This window comes from Xenopus laevis, chromosome 7S (assembly GCF_017654675.1).
Source record: "Xenopus laevis strain J_2021 chromosome 7S, Xenopus_laevis_v10.1, whole genome shotgun sequence".
Lineage (NCBI taxonomy): Eukaryota > Metazoa > Chordata > Amphibia > Anura > Pipidae > Xenopus > Xenopus laevis.
The window spans coordinates 11,772,373-11,784,503 of record NC_054384.1 but is presented as its reverse complement, the minus strand read 5'-3'; the positions used below and the strand labels follow the sequence as shown (position 1 = coordinate 11,784,503).

General features: G+C 41.2%; 1 protein-coding gene across 3 annotated transcripts in view; it reads left to right on the top strand.

Annotated features, from left to right (window-relative positions):
- Positions 1–12,131, top strand: part of inpp5a.1.S (inositol polyphosphate-5-phosphatase A S homeolog) — a 289,133-nt gene that overhangs the window by 103,069 nt on the left and 173,933 nt on the right. For 2 of the 3 annotated variants that reach the window (XM_041570525.1, NM_001094239.1), the window contains 1 exon segment: positions 10,976–11,076. In XM_041570525.1, the coding sequence (XP_041426459.1) occupies positions 10,976–11,076 (101 nt within the window). 3 annotated transcript variants of the gene reach the window in all.

The window sequence follows — 12,131 nt, the reverse complement described above, 5'->3', positions numbered from 1 at the left end:
CCCAGAGACTATTATCCACTGTTATTATAGGCACCATCTCTCCCTACTATACCTGCTATCCCACAGCCACACTCCCTTCCCAGAGACTATTTTCCACTGTTACTATAAGCACCATCTCTCCCTACTATACCTGCTATCCCACAGTCACACTCCCTTCCCAGAGACTATTATCCACTGTTACTATAGGCACCATCTCTCCCTACTATACCTGCTATCCCACAGTCACACTCCCTTCCCAGAGACTATTTTCCACTGTTACTATACGCACCATCTCTCCCTACTATACCTGCTATCCCACATTCACACTCCCTTCCCAGAGACTATTATCCATTGTTACTATAGACACCATCTCTCCCTACTATACCTGCTATCCCACAGTCACACTCCCTTCCCAGAGACTATTATCCACTGTTACTATAGGCACCATCTCTCCCTACTATACCTGCTATCCCACAGTCACACTCCCTTCCCAGAGACTATTATCCACTGTTACTATAGGCACCATCTCTCCCTACTATACCTGCTATCCCACAGTCACACTCCCTTCCCAGAGACTATTATCCCACTGTTACTATAGGCACCATCTCTCCCTACTATACCTGCTATCCCACAGTCACACTCCCTTCCCAGAGGCTACTATCCCACTGTTACTATAGGCATCATCTCTCCCTACTATACCTGCTATCCCACAGTCACACTCCCTTCCCAGAGACTATTATCCACTGTTACTATAGGCACCATCTCTCCCTACTATACCTGCTATCCCACAGTCCCACTCCCTTCCCAGAGACTATTATCCACTGTTACTATAGGCACCATCTCTCCCTACTATACCTGCTATCCCACAGTCACACTCCCTTCCCAGAGACTATTATCCACTGTTACTATAGGCACCATCTCTCCCTACTATACCTGCTATCCCACAGTCACACTCCCTTCCCAGAGACTATTATCCACTGTTACTATAAGCACCATCTCTCCCTACTATACCTGCTATCCCACAGACACACTCCCTTCCCAGAGACTATTATCCCACTGTTACTATAGGCACCAGAGACTATTATCCACTTTTACTATAGGCACCATCTCTCCCTACTATACCTGCTATCCCACAGTCACACTCCCTTCCCAGAGACTATTATCCACTGTTACTATAGGCACCATCTCTCCCTACTATACCTGCTATCCCACAGTCCCACTCCCTTCCCAGAGACTATTATCCCACTGTTACTATAGGCACCATCTCTCCCTACTATACCTGCTATCCCACAGTCCCACTCCCTTCCCAGAGACTATTATCCCACTGTTACTATAGGCACCATCTCTCCCTACTATACCTGCTATCCCACAGTCCCACTCCCTTCCCAGAGACTATTATCCCACTGTTACTATAGGCACCATCTCTCCCTACTATACCTGCTATCCCACAGTCACACTCCCTTCCCAGAGACTATTATAATCCCCACTGCTACAAGTACAGACATAGCTTTCTATACTGTTACGTGTAACTGTGTAGTCACTGTTTCTACCTACACTTTCTGCTCTGTGGGACTCATAACAATCACACCTGTTTGTACCTCTGTAATGACATCTCAATGAGCAGCAGGGAATATTGATCTGTCCCAATTTCATCTTTGTTTTGCTTCTCTGTTCATTTTAAATCCAAATTGTGAAAACTATTACAGCATTCTTTATGGAAGTTAAAACATTTTCTTTCAGAATGGCCTGTATTTTTATAGCAGTAGAAAGTATTTGACTTCAAAGACTCCTTTTATGTGTCACAGGTCTCTGGGGTTTGTAAGGGATTTTCATTTGAATTAAAAACCAGCAAGTGGCTTCTGTGTTCCCACAGAGTATTTCCGAGTGCCAGTAGAGTATCAGGTGTGGGTACAAACACTGGCAGAATGATGTCTTGGTGATGCTTTAGATATAATGGTTCTCAGTGGGATATATTGTATATGAGACTGATGTTCCTTAGCAATGGAAAGCATCAATTATTTGTCCTTGGTGAATAATTTACTTTGTGTCATAAAATACAAAAGATTGTATGAAAGATTGTGTAATTAATTGTCTTTGATTTTTTTTCAGTTTTTTTTGTTTTCTATATGGTTCGTTCCATTTCTGCCAAAATCCAAGAATTTATTATAGGGGATCCATTACCCAGAATCCTTTTTGTCATTTGGAGCACTGTTCCTTTAAGTTACTAAAACATTTGCTTTTTTTTTTTTAATCACTAAATATTTTTTGTTACAGTCCCTACAAATATGTAGATCAGTAGTAACCCAATAGCGTCAATGAACATGAAAAGGAATGTAGACTTCACTTATATATCATGTAGTTGATAAGCGACTGGCCGGCCAAAATACCGGAGGATGTCCTGTTAGGCCTTAAAGATTTTCCTCTCCCGAACAACCAATTCTTGTGCGACAATTTGACAAAACCATCAAATTATCGTGAGGTTAGGGGGAATTGAGCGATCGTGCATATAACGATTTTTCATCCCATATTGGTCAAAAAATTGACCGGCCAGGTTAGAACATTTTCATCGGTCACAGTGAAATCTATTTATTTTCCAATTGTTTGCAGGGCAAAGCAGGCAGCTCTCCTCAGTTTTTCTGCCTTCAACTAGACAACATGGCTTGATATGGTCTCTTTAGTTGATGAACAAATTGTACATTTAAACGATCGTTTCAAGATAAGCTTGGTCTTACGATAAAGAAAAGATCTTTTAAAAATCCGAACTTCTATGGCCAGCTTTAACCAAGGACATGTCCCTGCAGCCCTTTCTGCTTCCCCCGTTGGTCTATTATTTTAAGCACTTTCTATATCTAATTGTTCCAGTTCTCTCGCGGGGCCTCGACGTCCGGTTTTCTTGCGGGGCCTCCACGTCCGGTTCTCATGCGGGGCCTCCTCGTCTGGTTCTCTTGCGGTTCCTCCACGTCCGGTTCTCTTGTGGGGCCTCCACGTCCGGTTCTCTTGTGGGGCCTCCACGTCCGGTTCTCTTGCGGGGCCTCCACGTCCGGTTCTCTTGCGGGGCCTCCACGTCCGGTTCTCTTGCGGGGCCTCCACGTCCGGTTCTCTTGCGGGGCCTCCACGTCCGGTTCTCTTGCGGGGCCTCCACGTCCGGTTCTCTTGCGGGGCCTCCACGTCCGGTTCTCTTTCATGTTAATTTATCTTCTACCATGCGTTGTCACATGGTCCTCAAAGACCACAAAACCATTCATTGTGGTGGTTTTACAGTTAATTGGTAGCAACCAGCATGTTCCTGCACCCCGACACTTGCGCCAACTGTTCTCAGCTTTTAACACCTATGAAAGGGTGGGGTAAACACACATACCCGAACACTTAAACTTTAGATTTGTGGAGGTCAACTTGTACATCAGCTTTAAAAAAAAAAAAAACCATCTCCCTCTATTATAATGAGTTATCCAATGACTTTACCGGTGTGACCATGTGATGACCATTTTCATTGAAGATTTGTAATACTCCAACTCATTAAAGTGCACCAAGGAATAAATGGCCAGTCCTTTTACAAATAAAACACTCAATCTCTTGTATAGACTTCTGGCTTTTCAGTTGATGCAGCGTTCAAACAGAACTACATTTGTTTCATAGAGAGATATCCTGTTTTGTCTTGAACTTCCTCTCCTCTGTTATCTAATGCCGACAGTGCTGTTTAAGAAGCCTTGTATTTAAGTATTATCTTTCCTGGAATAAAGGGCAACAAACAATACACGCATCTAGTTTACAAAAATATTTCTTTTTTGTTTGCACAAAGTGACTGCCATATTGTTTGTTCTGTCCTTTGTTTATATAGATTTGTTTTTTTTAAATTAGCTTTAAATAAGGAACGTACTGGTACGTCAATGTGCACGCTTTATAGAAAACACAACAATATAGTAATTAATAATCTGTTGGTTATAAAAGTCAACAGGGTGTTCATTTGGCAAAGGCCAACAAAGCTGCTTTCCCTGCCTACTGGTACTTTCCAAAGCTATAAGTGGTGACCTATGATTAAGGAGCCTGTGATTAAGGGAACCTTTCCCGAAATGCGTCAGGCCATGTTAGATCCTCACCAGTTGCAATAAAGGATTTCTCATTTTATCCGGAGTGCCGCCTGATTCTTGGATTGAGTAGTTCTAAGTAGGAATGCACCGAATCCACTCATTTGGATTTGGCCGAACCCCTGGATCCTTTGCAAAAGATTTGGCCAATACCGAATCGTAATTTGCATATGCAAAAAAAAGAGGTGGAAAGGGGAAAACATTTTTTTTACTTCCTTGTTTTGTGACAAAAAGTTCCGCGATTTCCCTCCCCATCCCTAATTTGCATATGCAGAATGCTCGGGGTCTGGGGTTTTCTGGAAAAGAGATCTCCATACCTAAAGTCTACTAAAAATCATCTAAACATTAATTTAACCCAACAGGATTGCTTGGGACTAAGTCCAAGGTCTGGTTTATGAACAGAAGTTGAAGGTTTATTTTCAGCTCATGTAAATGTTTGAGTTTCAGACTGGATTCAGGTCCTTAATTTTTTTTAGATATTATCATCTTTCATCATAGTTCTGAGGCCCAAACTAATGTTACTGTTGTATAATAAGCAATATTATATGGTGGGAATTATTGCAGCAGAAGATCCAGGGAGTCACAACATGGATACTCCATGACAACCCTCAACAAAGACTTGATCTGTAGATGACACCAAAGGCTTTAGCTATGCATTTCAACGCACAATAATACAGCAATGTGACCAAGTTTGCCCCAGTGCAATAGCCCTTCCTTACCCTAACCCAGGGATCCCCAACCTTTTGAACCCGTGAGCAACATTCAGAAGAAAAAGGAGTTGAGGAGCAACACTAGCATGAAAAATTTTCTTCCGGGGCCAAATAAGTGCTGTGATTGGCCAATCTGTAGCCTCTATGTGGATTGTCAACCTACATCATGGCTCTGTTTGGCAGTGCACCTGGTTTTTATACAACCAAAACTTGCCTCCAAGCCTGGAATTCAAAAATAATCACCTGCTTTGAGGCCACTGGGAGCAACATCCAAGGGGTTGGAGAGGAACATGATCATGAACTATTGGTTGGGGATCACTGCCTTAACCTAATCAGCACTAAGCTATATATATATATATCTATAGTGGTGCACTCGCGATATAGGCAACCACCTGAGTGCTGGTTATAGCATAACAATCCAAGAATAAAACCGCACTCCAAGGTCTTGAAATAGTGAAAAAAAGTGTCAAATTTATTTCAACCTTTCAGCACACTATTCTTGGATGGACTCACACACACACGCACACGCGTACACGTATCATGTAGAGAGTGATAGTCTGAGACAATTTGCAATTGGTCTTCATTATTATTTATATTTTGTTTTTTGTTTTTTTTATTATTCAGTTTTATGTTTTATTTAGCATCTCTCCAGTTATCTGGTTTCTAGGGTTCAAATTAATTTAGCAGCCAGTGAGTGTTGGAATAAAAGTATGCTGGTATATTTATAGGACTGGACCGAAAAACGAAAATAAGTATTAAAAAGTAACAATAAACTTGTAGCCTCACAGATTAAAAGTTTTTTTTGGCTGCTAGGGTCACTGACCCCCATTTGAAAGTTGGAAGGAGTCATGAAGACGACGACACATCGTTCAAAAACTATTTAAAAAAAAATAAATAATGAAGACCAATTGGAAATTGCCAAGAATTTGGCCATTCTATAACAGACTTAAAGCTAATCTAAAGGTGACCCACCCCTAGTTCAACTTTGGGATAACCACTGATCCCTGCTGTAGATGCCTGTACTGAAAATAATCTAATACTGGATCTATATCCAAATGAAGTGAGTGAGTAGTCTGTGTCATATGCTGATGTATATTCTCTGTACTGTAGAGCGTGCACTGGGGATCACTGAAGATCCTTTCGTGTATAACAAAATTCCTGTTTGTGTGTTTCATTCCCTGTATAGAACTGCAGTTTTCCTTGCACACTTCTCATGTACATTTGTGAGGGGCTGGAAAAGGAAAAGTCATTTCTCTGTGCTGCTCATGTTAGACACAATTAGTTTCATTGGCTGTGACATAAAAATAACGTTCCTCCCTGGGCCACTAAAAAAAAATAATGAAACTTAATATCCTTAGGTTTTGTTTTTTTTAAGTGAGTGAAGCTCTTGGCAATTTTTTTTTTTCCAGATGAAGTTGAATCGGACTGATTCACACAATCGTACTTGGAATAATCTCATCTTTATTTCTATAATATAATTTATTTCTATAATCTCATATATAAATATATATATATATATATATATATATATATATATATATATATATATATATATATATATATATATATATATATATTTGTTCGTCAAGCTGGAGCACTCTTATAACAAAAAGAAACTGTCTGGGTGCAGTTAATAATATTATGTAAATCAAACTGCAGAAAAACTGTAAACGACACCACCTGAGGAAGGCTCTAGTATCAGAGCCGAAACGTTGCAATATATATATATATATATATTAGGGATGCACCGAATCCACTATTTCTTCCTCCCTTTCTTCATGAAAGGTTTGGGTGAATACCGAACTGAATCCTAATTTGCATATGCAAAAAAAAAAAAGGGGAAACCATTTTTTACTTCCTTGTTTTGTGACAAAAAGTCCCGCAATTTCCCACCCCACCCCGAATTTGCATAGACAAATTAGGATTCGGTTCGGCCTGGCAGAAGGATTCGGCCGCAATAGGCCAATTAATCTTCTGACCCGGGAGACACGCAAAACCAAAAGTGACGTCACATTTGCCCGGAAGTGGCGTCACTCCAGTGCCGAATTTTCCAAAAACATTAAAAACTGAAAGATCCACAAGGGTGCATGGGAGGGATCAGGCCTGGACCTTTATTGGGTACCCAGCCCGGTTACCCACGGACTGCCCGCACGGCTAAGGAATTGGGGACTTTTTGCCTGAAACTTGACTACTTTGCGGGTATTTCACAGGTACCCGACCCGATGCAGGACTCTACCCGGCAGTACCACTCCTCTTACTTTGTCACTTTTCAGCACCAAAATAGAAAGGTTTTCCTCACAGGTCTCATTAATTGTAATAATATCATTAACAGTTGATTTCAACATCAGCCACAATTTCTATAAATTTTTAACTTTCCTATTTGCCGTGCCGGTTAATAAATCTCATTTTCTGCTAAATTAGGGCTCCTGCTGTAGAAATATCACTTGGAATATTCAGAAAGGAAGGAGAGACCGAGCGCATGTAATTGCAGGGCACATGGTGAGCTATTTATACCCGGCCAAAATAAGTCATTACTGTGCAATTGCCGGCTAAAATTACTTTCTCTTCAATACACTTCTGGAATAAATGTGGATTTACATTTCTCTCCCCCGTCTGTGTTTGGATGTGCAGCTGTCTGAGGCTAATGAGTCCCTGTAGCTTCTCTTCAGCCCAAACCAATGCCGAGTCAGCTGACCCAACCGCACGCTGGAAGGAATCCGCACAAAATGAGCCATTCCGAAGGCAAAGATATGCAAATAGGAGAATTTATCCACAAATCAGTCAATATTTGGACATGTTTTATCTTCGAGGGCCAAAATAACCAGCAAGAAAGAAAATGAATGTTTAGTATTTTATAAACAATGAGTCCTTGCAGTTCTCCTGCTTTACTAATCCTAATGGCATTGGCAATACAGGCAAGCATTCCTATTCTGCCTGTGTCCAGCCTGCAAATCAAAATGCTGTCTGTTTGTTGGGGTCACTGACCCCCCCCCCCCCAAGAAAAAGTTCAAGTGTAAGGATTCAGCATTATTGTTGTTCTTAATTGCTTCACTTTCTTTTCCTATTCATCATTGTTAAGGTGAACCCACCCTAGCAGAATAGGAGATCAATAATACATTTATTACTGCAGAGAGTGGTATCCTTTTTGGCTTCAGGGGTATCTTCTAACAGGGAAAGTAACATCACAATGGAGCCATTGCACTTAAAGGGGTTGCTCACCTTCAAACAACTAGTTGTTTTTCCGATAGATCACCAGAAATAACAACTTTTTCCAATTACTTCCTATTTTCTATGTGTCATCGTTTTTCTAATATTGAAGTGAAAAGTGTCTTTTTTTCACCTTCTAAAGCAGCTCTGAGGGGCGGGGGAGGTCGCCGACCCTGTAAACTGTTCTAAATGGATACATTTAGTTGATACATTTCTTATCTTTGTCCCTGCTGAGCAGAATCTCTGGGTTTCATTACAGGCAGCTGTTAGAATTGATACAATAGTTGCTAATACTCCAGAGATTCTAGTGACAAATGGATCAACTAATTGTTGTAAATTTTAACTGTTTAGAGTCTGCAACTGAATTACTGAGCTGCCAAACTCAAACGAGAGTCCTGCAGTGGGTCAGGTACCTGCGGGTTACCTGCAAAAACCTGCGGGTAGAAGTTCCGGGCGCGCGTTGGCGGTTCTGCAGGATTGCGGGTCGGGCCGCGGGTCTTCTCAATAGCGATTTTTACTCCTTTTTTTTCTGATCACACCTACTTCCAATGACGTCACTTCCGGTTTACAATGACAGCACTTCCTGATTCTTTATCGTCAGTGGGTCGCAGGTCCGGGTTGTGGATTGCTGGTTATAGATACGGGTCGGGTACGGGTTCCAAAAAATGGACCCGCGCAGGACTCTAACTCAAACACCAGAGACATGGACATTCAACTTTAAACTTAGATTTTGGAAAAACTGTAAAAAAAGAAATAATGGAAAGTAATTGAAAAAAAAGTCTGTATCTCTGGAGAGCAATCAGAAAACAACTGAACTGAAAAAAGTTTTTGGAACGTGAACAACCTCTAGTAAAACCTCGTTGTCTGTTTTGCAGGCACAGAGGGGACCCATCTTTTCCATTTTTGTATTAGAAGTTTGTCGGAAGAACACAACTTAAATAAATGTGCTCTCTTGGTTTATAATTGCACTTGAAATGCCTCTGGATTTCATTTCTGGCAGTTCCTTTTTCCTGCGCATTTTGGCCCCCGAGAGAGAAAGCAAAGTAACAACGTGACGATTATTAATCCGAGCTCTTTCCATTCGTGTAAATATGTTGTGCAAAACGCGCCGGTCACGTAGAACCCAGTCTTTTATTCCTCTGTTTGACTTCCCTTGGCTGCTGGAAAAATATTCTGCACCCGAGGCTGATGGGAAAAATAAACAGATAAAGAACAAGGAAAAATAATCCAAGCAGTAAATATGTATTGTAACCCCCCCACCCACCAACAGCAAGGATATTTCCTTATTGATCTCTAACAATATAATCGCAATATAATCGCAAACCGTTTGATGGGGGGAACCCCTTGTGGTTATTGTTATTCTTAAATGATTTGATCAGACAAACATTTCTCTTTCATGGATCATGTTCTTTGACACATGGCTAAATGTATTTAGTTTTCAGAAAAGTACTTCTTTAAATCTGCGGTGGTGTTGTTTTCTCTGCCTTGCTAAGCTTTCTTAACCTCAATCCCTTTGCTACTGTAACCAAGAGTGTTTTCCAAAGTCACCCGAAGTTTCATCGTGAGGCAATTACAGGCGACTTCGGAAAACAAAGCGTTACGTGTGCCTGCCCCCAGGCGATTTACCTTTTAGCCGGCAGAAGGCAGGGGAAGCCAGATCAGGGAGATTAGTCGCCTCGATGAAGAGGAGATTTGCCGTCTGGCGACTAATCTCCCCGAATCTGCCCGTGTGGCCAGACCCTTATAGTGCCAGCAGTGGGCTTCAAATAGGATCTTTGACTGATGTGGTCTGATTTAAAATGTTATCATCTAAGTTTTATAGTGGCAAAGAGAGATTTAACTGGCCCTCCAGTAGATAAAGTTTTGGGGCTGCCATGATGACCCTCGTACCACTAGCACCCCCTTACTTGCTTGGTACACAGGGTGGCTGCCAATGGGATGCTCTTTGTCCTTTAAAAAAATTCATTGGTATACAACCAAAAAAAAACACAGACAAATTAAACTTTGGAAAAAAAAAGTATTTATTAGGAAATAACTTACCGAAACTCCACTTGCGCTCCTCTTCAGAAAAGGCGGCAGTACGACGATCCATCGTGCGGTGCTCAATTTCTCCTCCCTGGCTATCTCCTATAAGGAAGGCAGGGAGGAGGAATCAAGCGCCGCACAATTGATCACCGGATCGCCTTTTCTGAAGATCAGGGCAAGTTATTTCTCAATAAAGACTTAGCGATTTCAAAGTTTTATTTGCCTTTGTATTTTTTTTTTTGTTGTATACTAATGATTTTTTTTTTTAATTGATGTTACTGGTCCTTTAGAGGAGAACTAAAGCCTAACTAAATAATAGGCTACAAATGTTGTACATTTTGTTTTGGGCTTCTGTACCAGCCCAAGGCAACTACAACCCTTTAGCAGTAAAGATCTGTGTCTCCAAAGATGCCCCAGTAGCTCCCCATCTTCTTTTCTGCTGATTCACTGCACATGCTCTGTGCTGCTGTCACTTACTGAGCTTAGGGAGCCACTCACAATATACAGTACACATAGAATAGAAATGTCACAATATAAGGCTGATTAGTAATTAATACAGATAATTACTACATGGCAGCACAGAAACCAGTGCAACTAGCATCAGAATTTAATAATCAGCAAACCTGTAGCATCAGCTTATATTACAGGGGAAGCTCATTTTCTGCTGGATAATTAGTGACGAGCCCTAAGCTTAGCTTCTCAACAGCCAATCAGAGCCCACTGAGCATGTGAGTGTCACAGACACTTTCCAAGATGGTGACCCCCTGTGACAAGTTTGAAGTCCTGGATCATTGCTGCTATTGACAAGCTCAAACTTTAGCCTCGTGCAATAAGTTCAGTATATAAAATATGACATTTTTAGGATTTAGTTCTCCTTTAAGGAGACCTAGACCCCTCTATATAAATGATTCCATATATTTTTTTTTTGATTGACCAATAATTCCCATTTATTTTCCTTTTGTTTTGCAGACTGTCCATGCACAGAAGCCCCAGTTCTTGTCTTTGCACTGTCAAGAGGTCGGAGGGAAAAATTATGAAGCTTCCATGTCTCACGTGGACAAACTAGTCAAGTAAGTAGAGAGAATTGTGTGCTGTTTGCATGTCATCCTAACTCATGGTGGCTCCCTACTATGTGTTTTATGTGGCTTTCACCAGTCTAGAAACCATTGCAACCAATCAGCAATGGCATTTACAGGCATTGGGCAGTTAGAGTAATGCAACACAAGCATCTGATTGGTTGTAATGGTTTGCAAGGCAAAAAGTAAGGCTGGTCATGTACATAAAAGGGCAGCAAAGGATGAGGGGTGTCTTAAGCACTGAATGTTGAAGGGGAACAAACATGTGTGGTCCTATTTAAATAGGGCCAACTACACACAGGGCTTCAATAGGGAGAATCACATGGATAAAAACACCCCAACGGCCTCCGACACACTGGGCTCACTTAGGGACAATCACAAGGATAGAAACACCCCAAATTATAGCCGACTCCTTCTCCCATCTCAATGGGAATATTACCACCAATCGAAATATTGCCACCAATCGTTAAACGCTGCAAAGTCCAAGTCGCTCCAGGGAGACTGTATGAAGAGTACGAGTCTGCCCGTAAATATTCATAATCAAATGGAACCTGGATAAATAGATCTACAGTTAATCTGCCTGTTTATATGCACTTTCTACTTAAAGGGATACTGTCATAGGAAAACTTTTTTAGGTTTTTTTTCCCAAAATGCATCAGTTAAAGGGGAACTCCACAAAAACATATCTTAAGCTTTTTGAAAAGTAAACCTAATTTCAAGCAACTTTGCACTGTATACATCATTTAAAACATTTGCATGATTTTTAATGGTTTCTGACAGTTCCCTAAGCCTAGCCCCCTGCTCTCCTGCTGAGCTGTCTGACTACTGTTACTTTGTATCAACAGCCATCTGTCCTCAGCCTGCAGCCTCCAAATCCCACAAATCCCTGCACATGTGATTTCAATAAGGAACAGAACATCATGTGCAATGCATTGTGGGTAATGTAGTTCCTGCTGTCTGTAAGCTGTGGAGAAGTTGTTACAGTTTGTAACATCAGTGTTTAGTCCCTCCTTCCCTGCCAGGGTTTCAAATGATAGAGAAAGAGTAGA